Source organism: Rhinolophus ferrumequinum, chromosome 3 (genome assembly GCF_004115265.2).
Source record: "Rhinolophus ferrumequinum isolate MPI-CBG mRhiFer1 chromosome 3, mRhiFer1_v1.p, whole genome shotgun sequence".
NCBI lineage: Eukaryota > Metazoa > Chordata > Mammalia > Chiroptera > Rhinolophidae > Rhinolophus > Rhinolophus ferrumequinum.
In genome coordinates, this window is record NC_046286.1 from 53,736,523 (window position 1) to 53,759,582 (window position 23,060).

The window sequence follows — 23,060 nt, forward strand, 5'->3', positions numbered from 1 at the left end:
AAATATACATTTTTGATAAAATATTCTCAAACAAGAATGACAAAGACTACTTATCAAAAGCAACATCAAACAACATAGAAAATTAATAAGCTGCATGAGGAATTGTCTGTTTAGTTCATTAGTTAAGTTCCAGTGCCTAAATAGTGTCTGGCACATAATATGTACTAAAATATTTTTTGTAGAAATATGACAAACATAAAACATTAAAGACAGTTCCACTATTTTAGAAATAACACTGGTATACCTGTTGTGACGCTATTTTTCCTTATTATTTATGAAGTTCTACCTATTGTAGCAATACTTTAACTATTGGAAAAGAAAGGAAAAGTATATTTACTTCCAGATTACATAACTGTATCATTAGAAAATTCAAAGGACATAAGTAAAAAGTTAACAGAATATTTTAAGCATTCAGTACCGTGAGCAGCTGCAGGATAAATATACAAAAACCAAGTTTTTGTTTATATTAACAATAATCAATTAAAATTAAACATAAGGGAAAATAATATCTGAGACTATAAAATGCCAGAGATAAATTTAACCAGGAAGATATAAAAGCTAAGTGAAAAAAACTATAACATGCTCTTGGATGTAAAATAAAACCTATATGAACAGATGAAAAGCTTACTAAAGAATAAAATGAAATAAAATGAATGCACTCCTAATAAAATCCTTGCTGGGAGACACATCTTGAAGAATAATACAAGGATTTACAAAAAAAAAAAAAAAAAAATCAAAAGAATAGAGATGAGGACCCCCCCACACCACCACCACCCAGCAAAACATACAGCAAAACTGCCATGATGATATTACTACTACTACTGTTATTAGCTAATATTGAGATTTTTCTGTGCTCTAGGTACCCTCTAAGCACTTTACATGTTACTTACTTCTCACCATGACCATATGAGATCTGTTATTTTTATTATCTCCATTTCAGAATACCTTGACTAAGGTAACATTCAAGAGAGGCAAAGGTCCACTGCAGTGGGAAAGCAACTGGTGTATTATTTTGGAAAAGTCATTTGGCTATCTTATTCATTCATTTATTAAATATTTGGCGAATGGGCAATCTTTACCAAGTCTATTCTAGATGCTAGAAACATGGCAATGAAAAAAACAGGCAAGGATCCTACCTTCATGAAACTTATCTCCTGGGGTAAGGAGACAGATAATAGCAAGAAAACAAGTAATTTCAGAGTGATAAAGATGCTAAAAAAGGAAATAAAACTAGCGGACATGAAAGAAACACACTAGAAGGGGGGCTACCTTTTATCAATGTCCAAGAAGCCATCTCTGAAAAGAAATTGAAATTGAACATCAAGTTGACGAGACGGCAGTCATGTAATAAGCCAGAAGAATATTCCAGACAGGCAGACGAGAAAGAGACATGAACTGGGACCAGTTCAGAATGTTCAAGGAATAGAAAGAAGGCCAACATAACTGGATTAGAGGGAACAAGCACAGGAAAAGTCAAGTGGTACATGTAATGATCTGGAAAGATGCCCAAGAGATATTACGTGAAAAAAGCCAGTAGATCAATATATATATTACATGATTCCATTTTACTTCAATGAAGACTCGTAAGTTACTGCATCTGGAATTCTAACTCCGAAGTCTGATCTTGGATAAATTCCACTTTGCTTCCTCCTGCTCCAAGCAAAAGTCCTATCCTGAATCCTATCCTGTTACTCCTTTCTTTAATTTGTTCCCTGTCAGCATTTCAGCTCACCTCAGCCCATTATTTTTTTCTTTACCTAGAAACAGTATTACAAAAATTTTTAGAGTGCAGAGAACATTTGCTTATTATTATATTTAAAAAAACCCACAATAGACTCTAAATAATTTTTAAATGATTGAAAAAGTACTAAAGATTGTGTAATAGTCAGGTAGCATAAACTTATTTAAAAATCAGGAGGTTATGGTCTTTTCTAGCCTGACCTCACGCAGCTCAAACATGCCAAATAAATTCTAACAGACCAATTTTGGTCTCCTGCAACTCGTTCCTTCCGCAATGCCTAAGAATTTGGTGGTCCAGACGGGGAGCCGCCTTCATCTACCCTTCGGCAGATGATTTAGGTTAAGTCTTCCCTATTTCACCCTCTGACTCAGTCAGATTTGACCCCGTAGGACCTGAAGAAACTGACAGTGGGACACCCTGCCATTTTCCCTTGTCCTCCGGGTGATTAAGAGGGTCCAGACTTCACCTTCTTTTGCCCCCCTACTATTACTATGGGCTCTGGCTACTCCTCTTACCCCAGGGACTCCCCTTTGGAGATCTTTTTGGACCTCATTAAGAGAAGGCTTTACCCCGTTTTAGAAGCTAAGCACCTCATTTCCTTTTCAACTGCAGCCTGGCCACAATATAAACGCTTGACAATGGCGAACGCTGGCCGCCTACTGGAACTCTTGACCTTGATATTCTCCGAGATTTAGACAACTGCCTCCGCCGGCAGGGTAAATGGAGTGAGGTCCTCTACCTCCTGGTTTTCTTTGAGCTGCGATGGGACTTGTCCCATTTCCCACCTAAGGGCGAATCACGCCTCTTAGGTTTAGCTTCAACCTCTTCTTCTCCCTCTGCTCCGACCCCCAATTTCCCTCTCCTCCCCGACCTCCGCTAGTTCAAATCCCCCCACCATATCAACCCGCTGCGCCGTGTCGCCACCCGATACTTCCTCCACCACTGCCCCGCCTGCTCCCCTTTCTTCCGCTTCTCATACCGGATCCTGCACCGCTGCCACCCAGATGCCTCTCAGGGAAGTGGCAGGCGCTGAAGGCCCTGTTAGGGTCCATGTCCCTTTCTCGATGACGGACGTGAGTCAGACTGAATCTACTCCTTTTCTCCTGGTCACTTCCGCTTTACTACAGAGTTCGAATACCTCATCCTTGGCTATGAACTTATTTGGCGGTGGATCTATATTATTCTCTCCACGTGTACTAACTCTGATGAAAGGGATCAAATCAGTCGGAAAGCTAGGGAAATAGCAGACTACATGCAGCACCAAAATAATAGCACCTATTCCCCTGGGGAGACAACCGTTCCTACCCAGGATCTTAACCGGAATTATCAGATTCACCCCCAGCCCAATCCCGACTGCCTAAAGAGACCATATGGTTAATTGTCTCCTTCAGGGCATGAAGGCAGCCATTCAGGTAGCTATCAATTACGAAAAAGTTAGGGGAAGTCTACCAGGACCGCCATGAGAACCCAGCTGTTTTTCTCTCCCGCCTTTCAGAGGCCCTACAAACCTACACTAACATTAATCCCTACTATCAGGACGGCAGAGCTGTCTTAGCCACGCATTTCATCTCCCAGTCGGCTCCTGATATTTGCAAGGAGCTTCAGAAACTAGAGAAGGGTCCTCACACTCCCCAAAACAGATCTTTTACAACTGGCCTTTAAGGTCTTCAATAATAAAAAAACAAAAACAAAAACAAAAAACAAAACAAAAAACCAGAAATCACATTATTATGAGCAATTGTAAGGAACTAAATATTCAGTTGGCTATTACACTAGCAAAGATGTCCATGAGGAGTTAGTCTTACCTCTACTTTTGTTCGATAGAGAACAAGTCGTTTAAGGCCACATAACTTGGCAATGTGGTTGAAAGCTTGAGGTGGTAGTTTATCACAGGATGAGAGATTTAAACCCTGCAGATTTGGACACATCTCAGAAATAATCTCCAAGCAAGTTTCATTAAGGAAGTGGCTGCAAGATAATTCAAGGCGCACTAATTCGGATCCACAGACCTTCAGAAACCTGTAAAAATAACGTTCCGTGTGAATTTTGTAAAACTAAAAAATATTTTTGCAAGTACTTTGGAATTATATTAACTCTAAGCAAACACCTTCAGAAGAATGGATTTTCCATTATGGAAATTGTAAAACTTGTTTCACTTAAATCCTCACTTCCTGCATACTGAAATAGGTGTGGTTAGGCTAAAATAAATCAACCTGAGAAGATAAAATGGACTCACATCATATAAAAAGTCAGCTAATGCTAAGTGGAAAATTAAGAAAGTGGAAGGTGTGTACATGTAATTGACATCTAAGTTAATAGAGCTAAAAACCAAAACGTAAGAAAACTCTAAATTCTTGGAATATTTCCCCCTAAACAGTAGTACCCCTCCACTACTAGATAATTTATTCTGTACGCGGCACACAGAGTGACAACTTTAAATGACTTCAAAACAAATCAGACTTAGCCTACTCTCAACACAGAAAATTTCTGGGTTGGTTTAACTGTACTGTTCTGATATATTCCTTGTAACTGTTACTATTTAGCAGTTAGACTGATGTTGAAATTATTACAAGATGCTCGATTGCAGCTTCACATAAAATATACAGAAATAATTCAATGCGGAAGAAACAAAATTCCTTAGTAGAGTAGGAATAACAATATTATCTTAATTACATTACAAATGAGGGAGAAACTGTCCTGTCCATAATCATCATCTGAAAATGGTCTAAAAGTAAATATGAGTTTCAGAGTATTTGAATCCATGAAACTATCACCTGAGCAAACTGACCCCTTAAACAAATGAGCCAATCATCCCTGACGTTTTCTTGCCTATCTCAGTGTCACATCAGTAATATACTCTTAGTTTATTTATGCCACGTTTCCTAAATGATTTAATTAGCTTACAAATACACATACAAAATTAAATTGACTAAATCAATCACTTAATTAAATAAAGGAAGTAACACTAGACTTCTAAGTCAAAAGATGGATTTTTTACCCCCTGTTCCACTACTTTCTAGAGTGTGACCTTGGAAAAGGTGATTACCCAAGACTCAGCATTTCCTCAGTCGTCAAAGGCAGACTAGAATTATGTAACAGCACTCACCACACTGCCTCCTGGTTTTGGACATCAAACAATATGAGAAAACAGTTTGTAAAGGTCAAAGCATCTCACAAATATTAAAATAAAGTTAAAGCATAGCCAATTCACATTCAAACAATAATAAAAAAATTCAATTGCTATAAATTTTAAATATTGCAAATTACTCTGTAGCCCACACATCTTATTTATACCTGAATAACTATTTAGTCTTAATCTGTTGCAATGTGTTCTGCTCTCCCTAAATTCACCCTTTCCTTTTAAATAGCAAATTTAACGGCCTTTCTCTTCAGTCCTGTATTACTTACTGTAATATAAGGCATTTCACAAAACTGCCCACCCCTTCCTTAAAATTCTCTAACACTCTTCAATCTACTCTCTCCTGGATTTCCTTCCACCTTCCGACTAGTTACCTTTATTAGTTATATTAGCAAAACTGCAGTTTGCATCAAACACATTCATTCATTCATGCATTCATTCATTCAAAAAATATTTACTGAGATCCTACTATGACCCGGGCATTACTCTAGGCACTGGAGAGTTCGCAGTGGACAAAACAAAGTCTCTACTCTCATGTAGCTTACGTACTTTTTGGTAAGAGAGACAGACTATAAACAAATAAATGAGTAAAATAAATAGTGTATTAGAGAGTGAAAAATGCCAAGGAGGAAATGAAAGCAAGGAAGGGCAATAGGAAATATCAAGGGTAATTGATATTTCAGGTAAGGGGCAGTTCATAGAGTGTGTGTCCTATTAAGACTGGCTTTTCTTTTGAGGGAGATGGGATTCCCCATCATCAAAGCGTTTTGAGCAGAGGAGTGATACAACCTGCTTGCCTTTTAATATGATCACTGGTTTCTGTGAGGAGGCCAGACTGAAAGAAATAGGGGTAAAACAAGGGGACCATCAGGACAGCGCTGCAGTAAACAGGGAACAGAGGACGGCGCGCGGGATCCAGGTGGCAGCACCGATTAGGGAGCTCAGCACTCAGGGTCTGGACCTATCTCAAAGGCAGGCGATGTGTGTGCATACTGCGTCAGGACACGCCTCCTCCACACTAAGCTGAACGCACGCTCCTCTACTTCTCAACCACTATTTGTTTTTCTCTTACCCACAGTTTCCTTACTAATTTGTTTCTATAGAGTTTTATAAGCAGCCTCAAATCCTTTGGCAATTGGAACAGATTCTTGATATACCCAGTACTTAGCAAAATGTCAGGTAGGTTAAAAAAAAAAATTTGATGAATTTTTTTTTTTTAATGAATCTTCCAATTATGAAAATTCACTTGAAGAATTTAAGTTACCTCTATTCTGGAGCAAAGTTCTATGGATTCAGGGTATTTTTCCCTTTATGGGTCAAACTATTCCTGAGACATATGACAAAAGTAACATTTTTACATTACTTTGGGTGCAATAGTAGTTATGCGTACTTCTTCATTATTTATAAGCTAGCAATCTAGAAATGGATATAAAACTTCAAAGAACTAAAGAGTATCCTATTTTGATTTGATACTTCTAAAATTATTTTCAGATCATAGAAATTAAATGAGCATATTAACTCTCTTAAACTTAAAATGTTTAGGCCTCTTATCTCTTGAAAGTCTTCATTACTTGGCAAAGTCGTTTGTTCTACAATTCTTTTTCATATTGGAGTTGCGATACTTTGACATCCCTTTTCTTCTTACTCTCATTCTTGACCTTATCCCCCTAAAGAATTTATCCAGTGATATCAAGCCAATCACCAGAAAGCCAACTGTTAACAGACTAGAAAAATCCCCAAAGAGATTTAATGAATGATAGAATTTGAAAGCACAATAAAAGTATTGATCATGCCTATAGCACATTTCTGACTCTCTATTTCTATATTGCATATTTGTATTTTGAGCAGATTATTTGGTCGATATCCCCATATTCCCTCTTCTTAAATTTATAAGACCTATACTACATAATTTTTCATAAAATCTCCATTCCAAGAAAGCAGAAGTAGCAGCAAACTCAGTCTATTCGCTGAAAACAACTTGTTTCTTTCCTTAATGCTCCTCATGTAAGTTTTATTTTAATGCATAATCACATATATGTTTTTGTCTTGATCATCTATTTTTTTCATCTCAATTGTGATATGAGTCACCTGAAAGCAGAACTGTAGCTTCTTTGTTTCCCTACAGCCTATTCATTTGATGCTAATAGATTCTCACAAAGTACTTCTTAATATTGAGGGTATTATGAGAAGACCTAAGCTCAGATAAACAATCCGAAACTAGGTCTCCTGCTATGAGAAAAGGAGTCTCTGGAGAGAGAAATAAATTGCTTATCCTTATGAGGTGAATTAATTTGTCCAGAGTAATGTAAGTACATAAGAAGTAATTTACTAAGTGGTAACTTGCACCCTAAAATAATTAAGATCACATGAATAAATGATTTAATCGGAATTTACTCATCACAGAATAAAAGGCACTAATCCTCAGAAGCCGCCTGATGTATAAAGGTAAGGGGAGAATTACACTTAAATATCCATTGCTTCTGATTCCTAATCTTTGTTTTGTTAGCTGACCCTCACTGAGTTTTATAAAACAGCATATTTAAGATAATTTTTAATTCTAAATAACTTGGAACATTATTTGTTATATCTGATTCAAAATAATGCCAAACGTCCTGCTTAACTGTGTATGATACTATCCAGCAATACTAGAAGGAAGGGGAAAGAAAGCCTTAAAATTGTCTCTAATCTCTAGGTACTGACGATCTAAAAGAAACAACTGTACAAAATACAGGCAAGCAATTGAATAAACTAATATGTGAATAGGCAATAAGCTCTTTATCCCATAAAACTGTAGCTCTGTGTCTAAACATCTAGTTATGAAGTTCTTGAATCTAGAGTTTTCAAGAATGTTTTCTGAAGAAAACAAGTAAGAGGGTTTAGGGGTAAAAATCTCTACGTAACTGAGGTGGAGGTCATGGTGTTTAGTTTGGGCAACTATCTGAAGAAAAAATGGTAGAGGAAAAATAAACCTAAGGGTTTTTGAACATCAGACTAAGCCTCAAAGCACAAACAGGAAGGGAGGTAAAAGAATATCTGAGACTTTAGGGAACTGTATTATACAAGAAAAGTAGAATTATAATAGATGTGATTTTTAATAAGTGATGTTATACATGAGCAGTAAAGTTGCAACACAAACCTGTAGATAGAATAGGATTTTAATAACTCATTAAAACTCTTCAATTTTCGTTATTCCAATCTAACCTATTTCCCTGCTATTTTGAATAACATAAATTCCTAAAAACTTCTTTAAAATTCAGTTATACAGTTCTAACTCATGAGGATAAGGTTTTTTAGGCAACAAAAATAAAGTGTATCAAACTCTTCCCAAAGAGTTGCTCAAACAGCAGCTCATCACCATTGGTCTCTAAAAATGTACTTTTTTTCTTTAAAGTATTATAAATAAGTCTTCGCGGTAATGAGCACAAATAGACCATATTTATTCATAGATTATTCATTAATAATCACAGCATGAATATTTATTGTTTATTCTGGGAATGCTGCCTACAAGCCATAATGATTATCAATTCAGCAGTCAGGTCAGGGGGCCAACAGTAGTCAGGAGGTGACATTCCAGTATTTCCCATCCCAAAAAGGTTCTCTCCCTGTTATTTAAACTTCCCCTTTTTCTAATGGGAACAATGACTACGCTTAAAGGAATGCTATCAAGATTTAAGATTTTACTGGCTGAAAACTAGAGTAAAATATGGAAAACTTAAATTTATGTATGTACTTTTGTGATTATTCAAACAGCCCCACAGCAACTAACATGGCTGAATTGAAAATGAAAGAGAAATTGCTAGTGAGAAAGTGGATTAGCGCTTTAACCTTGCAAAAGATCTTTATTCCTGATGAGTCTAAAATTTAAAAAATAGTAGCATTGCTAAGTTTTCTTCTCAGAGCTTATGTTTCTGCTCATGCACAAGAATGAACTATATACAGTTTTTAAAAACTGACTTAATAGTTCCTTTACATTTTACTCATTTTATCATTATTATAGGCCACTTTTCACCAAAGAAGCTGGACTTCAGCAATCACTACCAAAGTTCCCTTTAATGTCTATACTCACTAATTGCCCGTTACTTAATTTATAAAAATGTAGGAATGATATGTTTATATGTTTACCGTCTTTATTATAGCCTGACGGTAGGAACTATATTATACATCTCTTTACTTGGTCAACAACACTTACAGTAATGCCTTTACACATAAAGGGCTGAAAACAAACAATAAATTCCTATTAATGGGAAACATTAAGGAAAGAGCTATGAGGGTAATTAAAATACCGGAAAGGTCCTTATAATGTAAAATAATGCTTACTGACACCAATTGTTCTATCTGCTCTCAGTTTGTCTTGGTTTATAATCCACAGTGTATGCTCTAAATACCCCCCCCCCCCCCCCCGTCGTCATTAGCTTCAGTTCTTCTTGATCTTATTAGCAGAGAGGAAAATTTGAGAATAAAGTGTATGTGTTTGAGCAAGGGGAAGTAGGAAAGACTAAACTGTGTTCCACTAAACAGCTGTCAAATGTCTGGCAATTTTTAAAATGTGAATTCTATAAAAATTCACTAAAATCATAATCACATTGCTAAAAAGAAATGCCTTATTTTTCTACTATAGATATCCCCTCTGATGCAAACTTACATAATGAAAAAGAATTCTGTATACATAGCATGTTATAAAATCTTTAGATTCTCTGACCCACAAGACCATAATGTTTCACCTAAGAACCCTTCCTCTGGCTGTTTCTGGCAGACAAGAAAGACACTCAGTGCATTCATGGTTTCAACATATGCCATAAGCCATTACCTGCTTGTGCATATTTTTTACTTTGATGCATAAACTATCAATATTTGCATTTTTGAACACATTTTACTATTCCAAACATTATTTCATCGAAATCTAATGGTATCAAATATTTATTTCATTTTCTAGAATTGCACTTTGATTTTTATAAGGTAAGTCAAGGGGGAACAAGGCTCAATATACACATTTTTGATTCATAAACTACTGTTCAACAGTGTATCCACTGGGGATGTGTATAGGGAGAGCTGAAGTTCATTTTCAACTTCTGAAAACAGGATAGAAGATTATTCATTAATCAAAAATAACAGGTAATTTCCCCAAAGTTTCTACTCCTTCATTATTTAACCCAATGAAACGATGAGATTATACTTTTACATACAATGAGAATAACCATCATCAAGGTTAAGAGAAAAACACCTGTTTGTATCATAATAAAAATTACTATGGCATTACTAAATGAATATGCACTTGTGCAAGCTTTCAAATGTTTAACAGGTGACATTTAATAGTAAGGAAACTAAATGCTTAAATAGAAAGGAGCAGAAACACCTGGGCAGGTCTGCAAGTGTGGTCGCCTATTTAGCATGCAATTGCATTTTCAATATAATTAGTTTAAATGAGCTTCTAAATTTGGGTGATGTATTGCACATGTAATTAAGATTTAATTAAAAATGTTCTATAATAAATTGTTTTCCATTTCTGACAAATCACATTAGAGAGGTAGATTTTGATTTGGAAATAGTTTTTTAAACGTGTTAATCATCTGTGCTGAAAATATGAGAAAGAAAAAAAAGGAGCTCTGTTGAAAGTTACTAGGGATTTCAAAACTACGAGGTAAAAGGCACAGTTTTCATTCATATTATTATGAAGTTTAGCTGAAGAGGATGGTGAAACTCATTCACTGTTATAAGCAGAAGCATTCTGAACATGATGATGCACAAAATGTATTTTTTTATTTCTTTAAAGTACATGGTATATACTTTCAAACTGTTATGGAAACTGCTACATAGTAAGTACAGCCTGCTGGTGAGATAACCTCAGTAAGGTTTGGCACTAACCTGCTAAATCCTGCAACGGAGATGAAGCCCCTATTGCCAGTCCAAGACAAATTAAGCCATTGGACGAGAGTGCAGCGAGCCAGTAGAAACTCCAAGGAGGTGTCGTTTAGTTTTGCCCAGTATGGCTGCAGATTGAGGTGGATGTACTGGAGAGGGTCACAGCAATGCTGGTTCAGCAGCTTGCAAGTCTGTGCTAACCTACACAGGTCTGGTAGTGTAAGATGATTCAGAATCAGCTGAATGAGCTACGTTAAAGCAGAGAAACCAAGATCATCAACATTGAAAAGAACAGTATCACTTTATTAAGTACATAGCACAGTCTAATGAAGAACAACGGTATCATATTTTATACCAATATTTTCACACGCTAAAAAAAAAATCAACATTCAATCCAATTATCCAGAGCAGAAGAAACCACACAGACATAAGACTATATTACATTTCAAAACTGTTCAAAGTATATTCAGTCATGTTGACTACTTTTTTTAAAAAGAGCAAAGATGTATTTCGGCAATCTGCTGAATAATACAATTTTTCATAGACCCAACATTTACCAGACATCTACATATCAAATACTGTGATAAAGAGAAAAGGGGTTCCCACTTTCAGAGTTTTCAGAGTCCAGTGGGAACTGGTAAGAACAATGGCACGTTTTAATAGCTCTGACAGAGAGAAACAGACTGCCACTAGAGCCGAACACAAGACACAGGCCTACTACCCTCAGTGAAAGCAGACTTGTACCAGGTAGGCTCAGCTTTAAAGGGTGAGAGGCCAACTAGGTGAAAGGACAGAGGGAAGGATTGGGTTACAAAAAGCCTCACAGAGGAGCTGGGATTATTCTGAAAGCAATAATGAGGAGTCTTGAAGGGACTGAAACTACAGTGACACAGTCTGATGTGTATTTTCGAAGATTATTGCAGAGGGTACTACTGGAGGCAGGGAGGCAGGAAAGGAAAGCAGTCAGGGAGAGGGCGATTGCAGAATTCCAGGAAAGAGAAAACGGGCCAGCTTCAGGCAGCTGGGAGTGATGATGGAGTGGCAGACGGGTACAAAAAAGCACTCAAAAGAAGGAATTAAAAGGATTTTTATTGCTAATTATAATAATTTCCTTGAACTAGCTAAGATTTTTTTTTTCTTAATGGTGAACAATTAGGGGTTTCTAAACTAATATACAAAGAACTACTGCTTGAATAGTATATTCTGAACCAAGAAACAAAGAAAAAAAGATCAAATATTTGCTAAATGGTAAAAATCCTTAGATGAGAGGTTGAGTTTTTACTCAATGCAGTGAATGTATTTACCTAGCTACACTTTTCTGTTTTGCAAATGTGCCCTTTAACGTAAATGTTCTTCTTCAATTTATTTGACTAGGTAGGCCCAGTATTAATTTTAGGTTAGAATTTCACTGTTTTAGGCCAAAATATTACAAAATAAAGAGTCACAACAACATGATATTTAAAATAAGTTTAAAGAGTATAAAGCATGAACATTTCTGACTAATAACGTTTATTGAGTATGATAAGACTTGGGTGTTGTTGCTATCTGAACTGGGCTTTTAAAAAAATAACATCAATGTGTGTGTGTGTGTGTGTGTGTGTGTGTGTGTGATAAAAATAGGGAAATACAAGGAAACTAAAAATTAGTCTAAAATCTCATCATCCAGATAACACTGAACTGTTGATACGCAAAATGTTACACAAACAATGAAAGAAAATTCAGGTAAAACATTAGAAACCCAAATACTGAAGAAAGTTAGGAAAGAAGTTTCTATTTCTCTCCCCTCAAATCTAACAATCCCTCTCCCTATTGGTAAGCACAGTTCATATGTATGAAATGCTTTTCTTGGATTTGCACTAAAATAATAGTAATATGTAACACTGTTCGGCACCTTGCTTTTCTCATTTAATGATATATCTTGTAGATATTTCTATAGCTGCACATACAAATCCACCCCATTCCATTTTATAGATGTGACATACTAATTCAATTAATTTCTCATTGATATAGTTCCTGTTTTTTTCCCCTATTGCAAATAACACTGCAGTATCATTGTGCATATGTATATCTTGGCAAAGTTTACAAATATACCTTAGTTTGGTAAATTTCATGCATTTAAAAGTTTGACATAAACACACAATTGACCCTCAGAATGTCCGCATCAATTTACTTCAGTGTATAAAAGTACCCACTATATCCTAGACAGCACTGGTATCAATACTTTAAATTTTGTCATTCTGAAAGGCAGAAAAAGGGAAAAAAGACGAAAACCGTATGGCACTGTCGTTTTTATTTGCAATTTTTTGTTTTTTAAACTACAGAAATGTATCCCTCTGTCAATGTTTCTTTCTTTCCTGTTGGTCTGTTTTTGGGACTCTCCTCTATTCCATTTATTTATTCATTATTTCTTCCATATCAATAGCCGTCTGGGTCAAATAAGTTCTGTTCTAAATTTTTAAAAATTTATGTGTTAGAATGCATTATATAGCTTGGCTGCAAATGAGAATTTATCTTCATTGTTGACCAACAGGTACCAGTACTACAGCTTCATATTATGCATTATTATATTTCCCCGAAAATAAGACCTAGACCAGGGGTGTCCAAACTTTTTTCAACGGTTTTCACCAAGGGCCATATGCGGTAAAATACACAAACAGCCGGGCCACTCACTCGAGGTGAAGTACGTATTGCCTCACCTGGTTTATTTAAGTAAACTCAATATATTTTTGGAATTTGCTGCGGGCCAATAAAAAATGGATCGCGGGCTGCAGTTGGCCCGCGGGCCGCAGTTTGAACACCCCTGACCTAGACGAACCATCAGCTCTAATGCGTCTTTTGGAGCAAAAATTAATATAAGACCCGGTCTTATAATATGAGACAGGGTATAATATAATAAATATAATATTATATAATATAATACCGGGTCTTATATTAATTTTTGCTCCAAAAGACGCATTAGAGCTGATGGTCCAGCTAGGTCTTATTTTCGGAGAAACACAGTATCTGGTGGGACTAGTGCCCCCTCCATCATTCTTCTTTTCCAGAATTTTCCTGAGAATTTCATGGTTTTTTAGGTGAACTTTTCAAATTAAAAAACAAAAAATTCTGTTTCCATTTTAATTGGGACTCCATTGAACACACCGATTACTTTAAGGAAAATTGACACTTTTACTTTACTGTGTCTTCGTACTAACAAGCATGATATGGTTTATCACTTAATGGTCTGTTATGTCTCTAGAGTTCCTAAAGTCTATTAACTTTTTGACCTGCCAACTTACTTACTGTTTCTTATAATGTATGGTCTAGTCTCCCGAGTATTCTAATACATAATCATATTGTTTGCAAATGATGATTTTACAGCCTCCTTTCAAAAATTATGGCTTTTATTTCTTACATCTTCCAGCATCAGGTAGTATGTTTCAGAACAATGTTAAGTAACGTTGACTTGTTCCTGGCTTTAATTTGGATGTGAACCACAAATATGAGGCACCTATGTTAATTTAAAATTTTTAGTAACTACATTTTTTTAAAAGGTCAAAGACTACAGTTAATAATATTGTATACCTGAAAGCTGCTGGGAGTAGATCTTAAGCATTTTCACCACACACAAAAAAGGAGTTGTGAGGTGATATACGTATTACCTTAATCTTGGTAATCATTCCACAATGTATATCAAACCATCACATTGTACACTTTAAATATGAGGTTGGTGCAAAAGTAATTGAGGTTTAAAAAGTTAAAAATAATCGTAAAAACTGCAATTACTTTTACACCAACCTAATATATTTGTCAATTATTCCTCAATGAAGTTTAAAAAATAAAGTCAAAATAAACAGGTGATATTAATTGTAATATTTAATGAGGTATATTAAAAATTATCATTGTAACATGTAATCAATATAAAAATTACTACTGAGGTATTTTCTCCTTCTTCTTGTATTAAGTCTTTAAAATCCTGTGTGTATTTTACACTTCCAGCACATCTCAAATTAGACTAGCCATGTTTCGAGTTCTAAATAGTACATATGGCTATTGGCTACCAGACTGGACAATGCATTTCTAGTGTTCGATTAATTAAATATGATGCTAGCTTTTGCTTCATGATATTTGGTAGTAGGCAATTAGTAGATAGCTTAATAAAGTTTGCTTTTTAAGACGTGGTTAAAACTTTAGATATCTGTCCAGGTGTCAGCTGTCAACCAATTTTGTACATCCACTGACATGATCACAGGATTTTTTTCCTTTTCACCCAGTACTATGTATGGTATTATTATATTCTAATCCCAAACACCCTTGAATTCCAGGAATACATCCTGAATGATTTTGTTTATCATCTTTTAAAATAAATCTATATACTATATTTTACTTGTTTGCAGAAGTAAAATTACAGTTGGCCCTCCATATCCTGAAGTTCCACATTGGCAGATCTGGCCAGCTGTGTATGAAAAATATATTTTTTAAAAATGTTACATTGTTGCTGATGTGTACTTTGTAGTTAGGCCTGCAATGGTTGTAACTGTACTGAACATGTACAGACTTTTTTTTTTTATTCCCTAAAACAATAAAGTATAACAACTATTTACATAGCATTTACAATTGCATCAAGTATTAGAAGCAACCTAGAAATGACGGAAAGTACACAGCAAGATGTGCGTAGGTTGTGCGTGTATGGAAACACTACGCCATCTTATAGAACAGCCTTCAGCATCTGAGGATTTGGTATGGGGGGGTGGGAGGGGTCTGCAACCAATCCCCAGAGGATACCGAGGGATGACTGTAGTCTGTAGTTTTCTTACATGCCATAGTGTTTGTTACATTGGCTTCGTAAAAAAGTTGACAACTTTCCTTTTTCTTTATGCTATGAAAGACTTGAAATAATATAGAATTTTTCTATTTCTTAAATGTCTGAAAGAACCTATGAGCCATCTGGGCTCAGCAACAGTAAGACCTTAAGTATTTGTAAAATGAATTAAAAATGTGTTTTAACTATAATAATAAAAGTTATTTCAGTAGAATTTTAAGTAGTCAGTACAAAGAGGCATTAAAAGTTAAATATATCCCTGTATCAGAGGATAAATAATTTACTTTTTCCAGATGATTTGTAATTTAAATAATTCCCAGCAATTTCTGGAATCATTCCAAACAGAAGTCACCAATATTAAAAGATGTATATACTGTGTGAAAACATTCTATGATAATTAATATTACATTTTAAGCAAATATCAGAACAGAAAAAGAAAAATGAAAAGTTACTGAGACTATGACACTGACATGTGAAAAAATACTTTCGGATTTTGATTAAATAAAAGATTACAGGTGTCAGGCCTACAGGACAACATCCATTAATCATTACTCACCTAGTATCTAGTGTCTGTCAAAATGTGCTTTTATATTTGGGTATGCTAGCATAAAGCAACAGTTGGTACCACAGTGAATGCAGCACGTGACGTGTTGGGAAAGACCCTCAAAACAGTTTATCTGCCCTCAAACCCACTCTATTCATAATACATTTATTTTCAACTATAAAAACATTTATCACTTGACATAATTGAATGTTTCTTCCCCTTGAAATAATTTGGGTTTCCTTTAAATCATATGGGTAATTAAATAACTTGTTTCAAAAAAACAGCTTCTCTTTTTGCTCACTGTGAGATCACTCAGTGGTTCGCAGCACTAACTCTTTATGCGTGGTACTCTGCTTTCATCGTAGCTAATTAATGTCCTCCAGGACTACTGATTCGATCTCCTGGTTTCTTCACATGCCTTTGTTGTATTAATTAAACCCCTCACAGGTTTTGGAACCTTTCTCTCTCTACTGGCTCCTTCCCTTCCACATATGAACATGCTGAAATCTCTCCCAGCCTGCGTCACAAACAGAAACCTTCCCACTCTGGCTTCCCCCACCACACCACTCACTTGTCTTGTCTCCCTTTAAAAGGTAAGTGAGAACAGATATACCTGTCACGACTCATATATGCCCTCATTTTGATATGTCCTTTTGTGAGTGTGTCACAAAGCGGGTGCAGTGTTAGGATGCCAAGTATTATCCATTTCTGATGGATAGTCTTCCCCGTGTCACAGCCCATGATTAGAGTACATTAACAGAATTACTTTTTCACTCGGGGAGTAAAACACTTTTTGTCTCTGCTTCTCCCCCCATCTGCTTCATGCCTTAACCAAATATGGCAAGGTTTTCTCATCCCTCAACTTACGGTTATGGTGCCACTGAACTTGTAATGGCAAAGGATTATCAAAGACTCCCCAATGACCGAAACAAGTGGACACCTGTAACTTACTCTCTGCAGCAGTGTGGCTGACGACACCCTTTTTGTTTTCTATACTTTAGCTTCCTATCACTTTGCTTTTAAGACTGTCTCATATTTGTCCCAAGTGCCTTTTCTGATTTGTCTTCCTCTAAGAGATTCTTAGATGTTGGTATGCCCAGAATTCTATTCCTGGCCCTTTACTTGCAGAGTTTCTCTACAGAGCTTCACTGGTCAATTTCATCTACCGTCGTGCACCTCCCCTCTCTCCAGCAGACTCACGCAAACGTAAACTCAGACCTCCCTCCTGAGTTACAAACTCAAATAGCAACTGCCTCCTGTCCTCTCAACCCAACAAGTCTGCTTCGATGAATCACAGGCACCTCAAAGTCAATATGCCCTTCCTACCTGCACCCACTGTTTTATGATTAATGGCATGTCCATACATTTAGTCATTTCTACCAGAAACCTAGAAGTCCTTCTGATGTTCTGCTTTATCTCCACGTTCACTAGTTACCTGTGATTCCCACCTTCTGCACCTCTATTTCTCCCACTCGTCTCCTTTCCAAACCTTCCAGTATCTAGGATGCCATCACTTCTTGCCCAAATTACTGCAGCAGCTTCCTAACTGATGCCCGTCTCCCACCCTGACCTCCTTTTGGTCAGTTCTTCATTTACCAACAGAGAAATCTAAGACAGAAATCTCATTCTGTTATTTTCCTACTTAAGATAAATAAAATAAAACCTTCAGTGTTTCCCTACTGACTATAGAAGAGGTTCAATCTTTTTAATACCACAAAGTTTACATGATGCCAAACACCTGAGCAATTATTCTAATTGTGGGCTGAAGTATGTGCAAAAATGCCTGCATATTATGGATAATTCCTGGAACATTAGCAATTATTCCACACTTTCTCTCCCACTCCAAAAAAGCATATGAAGGATACAAGAGAACAAAAGAGAGTGAGTGTGAAATTATTATAGGTATAATCTTGGATCTGCTCTCACTTTTTACCAAAAGTAAATGATTTATATGGTCTGAAGTATGTGTGACTCCCCCAGCTGACTTTGCCGTGTACTGGAGAAACAGAGCACCTTGAGGCCCACTGGATAAAAAGCAAATCTCTTGGTAAAACTCAGAGTCCCCTGTATGCAGCAATGCAGGCTGTGCCTGGCCAATGCTAGGATGTCCCAATCACTGTCATCTATGCACGCTGTCCTGTGGAGTTCTTCACTGAGGCAGCCCTGAGCCTCCATCTAATTTCATCTCTTGCAGCTTCTGCTATCAAAGCCTGTTCCAGCTGTATGGAAATGCTGGAGCTCCCACACAGTTTCACTTCTCCACACCTTTGTACATTCTCTTCCCTCTGCCTAAAGTTCCCCTCAGTTATTCATCTGAATGCTAAGTGTCAACTATTTTATCAGGCCTGGATAAAATTCAGTAAGTGTTTAACATGTATTTGCTGAATTTAAATTTCTATGTTGTAGTTCTAGGAAATGGGTAAGAACCCAAGCAGTGATTTAGTTTCCTCCAGATGAAGTGCTCCCACTGCTGTTAGGACAGAGCCTCCTGCAGCCCTGGGGAACACCACTGTAACTATCCCATGTTCTTCTCTTTCCCCAACTCCACTCTTCATCTTTCCTCCCTCCTCCCACTAAGGGCCAGAGGGTCTTGTTCAATCTGTGAAGCTTCCTTTCCATATCACAAGACTTGCCCTAGAAGTCCTGGGTTGCATCATGGTCCCCAGGGCGTACTGACTGAATTACCTTGGATTCTTACATTCATTTATGTGGCAACTTCAGCTATTTCACAAGATGTACCATAGCATTTTAACTGTAAAATGTTATACAGACATTATAGTTACTGATAGATATTCAAGAAGCTATCATATCCTTCCATGCAATTTAAACTACTTGTGTTATTAGAATGAAACCTGAAATACCCACCGATTTGGAAGGGGCACAGTCCGAATTGCTTACAATTTGAGGTTTTAAATTTTTCTTTAAAAAATTGAATTATATTATTTTTAACTACACACAGCAGTTCTCAGCAAGGGACAGAAATGCCTCATCCTCCCCCACCTCGGGGGTGGTGCTACTGGCATTTGATGCCCAGGAGCCAGGGATGCTAAATATACTGCAGAAATGCCCCTGTGGAGACACACTGAACACAAGACTGACTGTAGGTAACGGCACTCCGTACCTGCTTAGACCAAAAATTATAGCTACTTAGAAGAATATAGAATACAGCTGGAACAGAAGAATGACACTTGGAGAAACTGTGACCTACTACATTGTATAAGCATCCCTCTCACAATTTTATTATTCCCCTTATTTTTAATAGGAAATGATCTTTAACTTAACTAATATAAAGTTAAGCACATATTGCCCATATTTACATTGTATAATTATGACTTAAAGTGGAGAATAATTTATTATTGATTCATGTATTTTGGTTATTGTTAATCAGTGATACAATAACATAAATTTAAGTTTATCCGAAATCACTAAAGTTAATCTAAAACAAAAGTGATGAAATTACTTAACATAATTTTGTCTAGTTTTTCCAAAATCAAAGTATATAAACACGCCAGGTTATGTACGCCTTACCAGTGCTTCTATTTCTCTGATAGTAAGTATTAATACCTAAACTTGAAAGAACTACAGTGTCATACCCAATATTACTACTGAATATTTTTGGCTTACCTCATAAGGTAGTTTATCAAAATATCCATTATTTGGCCCTTCCCTGAGGGCAGTGCTGCTAAGCTTTTTGTTAAGATTGTCCATTCCACAACCATCCTTTTCTTCATAGTCATCTTCTTCCAGATCGTTCATATCAATAAGTGAAGTCTTGAGAGAAAGCAGTGGCTTGTCCTTCGTACCATGTAATACAACTGCATCTAATTCAGTGTAATAATCCAGAAGAGAGCTATTTACTTCCAGCCGTATGAGATTTGTGGGAAAATGTATCTGCTTAATACAAGGTTTAAACTGGCGAGCCTGGGAACCATTCACCTTCGTAGGTCTCTCTGACCAAAGAATCTCCCATCTGCCAAAGAAAGAAACTTCCCTATAATACAGTTTAGAATGAGATTTACTGTTACCGTAAGGCTATGGCTCCATGCCCAATACATTACAGTGTGAAGCAAAGGCATTAAATAAGGTGTATAGAACCAAACACAAGTATTGTTTCCAGAACATGAAAAAATTTTAAGAACTAAATGCCAAAGACCTAATTACTTAAATTATTTTTACTACATAAATTGTTTTTACAACTCCCTAGAAAGTCCTTTTTGGCAGATTTCATGTTGGTCAGTTAAAAACTGGAATGGGTAGAGGTAGAGGTACATGGAGAACAACATTCCGTTTTAAAAGAGAAAGTAAACCCAAAGTAAGAAGAAAGCACATGTGGTAAAGCACTCTCGTGTGCATGTCTTAAAGCAACTGTGTAACCTAACTTATCATCTTCCTCACAAAGGGCTCCTTTTCTACTTCTGTTACTATCATCATATACAATCAAAATTTTTATTATCTTTGATTTTCTTTTATCCAGTTATTAAGTTTTGTCAAAATTTTCATGAAATTGTCTCTTACATACGCCCTTCTCCTAAATTTCCATTATTGTCATCTTTCAGTTTTCCGTGTATCCTCAGTACCTAGCAAGTATCTAACACCTAACAGGTGAATAACATTTTTTCCTATTCCTCCAAAATGAACTCCTCCTTTCCAGTCAGAGTAATCATTACTTTTCAAATAATAAACTTATTTCCACCTTTGTGTCTTTGCTCATGTTGTCTCCCCCCAACGAAATACCTAGCCCACGATTATCTGCCCATCTACTCCTCAAGGCCCAACTCTTATTCCATCTCTTCATATGTCTTCTCATAAAACTATTTTCCAAAATTACTTAAAGATTCTTCGTAACATAGCATCATTAGATATATATAATATTCTCACATATATGTCATAAGCAAATATTTCTCTAATATTGTTTCCTAATATAGCAGAGAAAATTAAAAACACAGACTGGAAATACTTCAATAAATATTTTTATGCTATTCCTAATTATTTATTTTAGTTAGCAGAATTTTTTAATAAAGATTTTATGTCAAAGACTAAGAATATTTTTAAATCTCTCAATATATACAACAAGCTGCTTTCAAAGAAGTTTATGCCAATAGTATAGAAGAATCACCATTGAGAGCATTAGTTATTTTTAAAAATTACTAATTTCATAGTGAGCTCTATCTCCATATGACATAATTTACAATTCACTGATAACTAATAACACTTAAAATATTTTATACACTTATTAATTATATGAGGATTTTTTCCCCCTGATATATCAGTTCACATCCTAGGCCCAATGACCTACTGAGATCTAAATAAAAACTGGTTATGGCCAGGTATTTAGGAAACTGAAATAGACAAAAGAAGTGTGAAACTCTGGGAAGAAATCTGAGCCAAAACTATAGAAGTCATCAATATACAGGTGTCCTAAGGGTCTTTAGACCAAGACAGGAGCAAGAAGGGCATATAGCACCAATCTTGGGAGAATGGAAACGGGAAACATGGTAATGTCTACCTTTAGAAATAAAAGCATAAGGCAGAAGCTCAATGGGGATTCTAGTAAACATATCACCAATCATAATAGTAGCAACTTTTGCACTTTCTAGAAAGTTTGCAATCATTCTATATTCGCCAGTTTTGTTGATTCTTTCCTGAAAATTAGGAATAAAATCCATCAGACATAAAGAACCTGTGAGTAACTGTATTCAGAGAAAACATGAAAGTAGGACTAGAGAGATTGGTCCCACTCTATAACCAATCTTGGGAGACACAGGAAGAGTTCTAAGGAATAGAGCAGGTTGTGGCAGGTTTGAAGAGGAAAGGAAAGCAGGCTGAGCATCTTCTTCCTGTGACACTGCAGAAAAGTAAACTTGGAATGCCAGCCTACACCTAAGAAGGGTTCCTAGAGCTTAACCGCAAATATCTTGAGGGTTCTTAACATTAGAATTGACTTGAACACTCTAATGGAAATCTATGCAGTTAAATAGAGCTAGCCATACAGGTACAGGGGAACAGACATATTAAACATTTCAAACCATGTTGGAGGGAAAATGCACTCCTAATTTTGGACAGTATATTTCCAAGAATCATGGAGTAAATGGTGGAATGCACGAGAAAATTCAAGCTTTGGTTTTACTCATCCTTTTGTTGCCACTGCAAAATGGTATCAGAAGATGTTGGAGGAACGTCTCATGCCCAAGAAACAAGGGCCACTCAGGACGCTGTGAAGTAACTGTCTGTGCTGGTTCACACTATGTATGTGCTAAAACCAGCCTACTTTTTAAGCTTCAATGGGGAGTTTTTATGAGGCTTAACAGAAACACTAAAAATGTAATATAGAAATCACCTCTGCCAGGTCCTTTGCGATAAATACACAAACAAGACATGTTCTTTGTATATAGCTTGATTTGTAGTATAATGTAAATTACATTATAAAATCACAAATATAATCTTAAAGAAAAGCACTGACTGGAGCAGAACTACACTATTTTAATAATGTATCGTCTACTAATGTCCTCAGTACCTTGCAGTACAGACAAGGTTAATGTGATGCTTTAAATTGACTTCCTTAACCTTTCTTGCTGTTTAAACATATCAGGGTTAATGCTATTTTAGCACCATTCTTGCTTCTGACTTCTATATACCATGGGCATTATATATTTAGTTATACATGTATCATAATTTCTACATATATCGTAAGACAGCATACTTAAAAAGTAGAATAATATCGGTATGTAGAAAGATTTAAAACTATATCTAAATATAAAAATACTTTCAAGTTATCATTCCCTTATTTATATTTTATTTTGACTTTTCTTGATAACCTACAAAGTAAAGAGAAATAACAATAAGATGGGAAAGTTATTTTATAGGTCTGTGGCCATTTGACTCACATTAACATTCACTATGAGACTAATAATACAAATTAATTTTGAGGTATCTTTATTAAAGTGAATTTTTATTGAAAATTCCCTACTTGAACTAG

General features: G+C 36.0%; 1 protein-coding gene across 2 annotated transcripts in view; it reads right to left on the bottom strand.

The window, feature by feature from the left end:
• FBXL4 (F-box and leucine rich repeat protein 4) overlaps window positions 1-23,060 on the bottom strand; it is a 70,066-nt gene that overhangs the window by 25,901 nt on the left and 21,105 nt on the right. For both annotated transcript variants that reach the window (XM_033103390.1, XM_033103391.1), the window contains exons 4-6: window positions 19,709-20,054; window positions 10,743-10,987; window positions 3,547-3,760 (exon numbers count right to left, since the gene is read on the bottom strand). In XM_033103390.1, coding sequence (XP_032959281.1) covers window positions 3,547-3,760; window positions 10,743-10,987; window positions 19,709-20,054 — 805 coding nt within the window. The remainder of the gene's footprint in view (window positions 1-3,546; window positions 3,761-10,742; window positions 10,988-19,708; window positions 20,055-23,060) is intronic.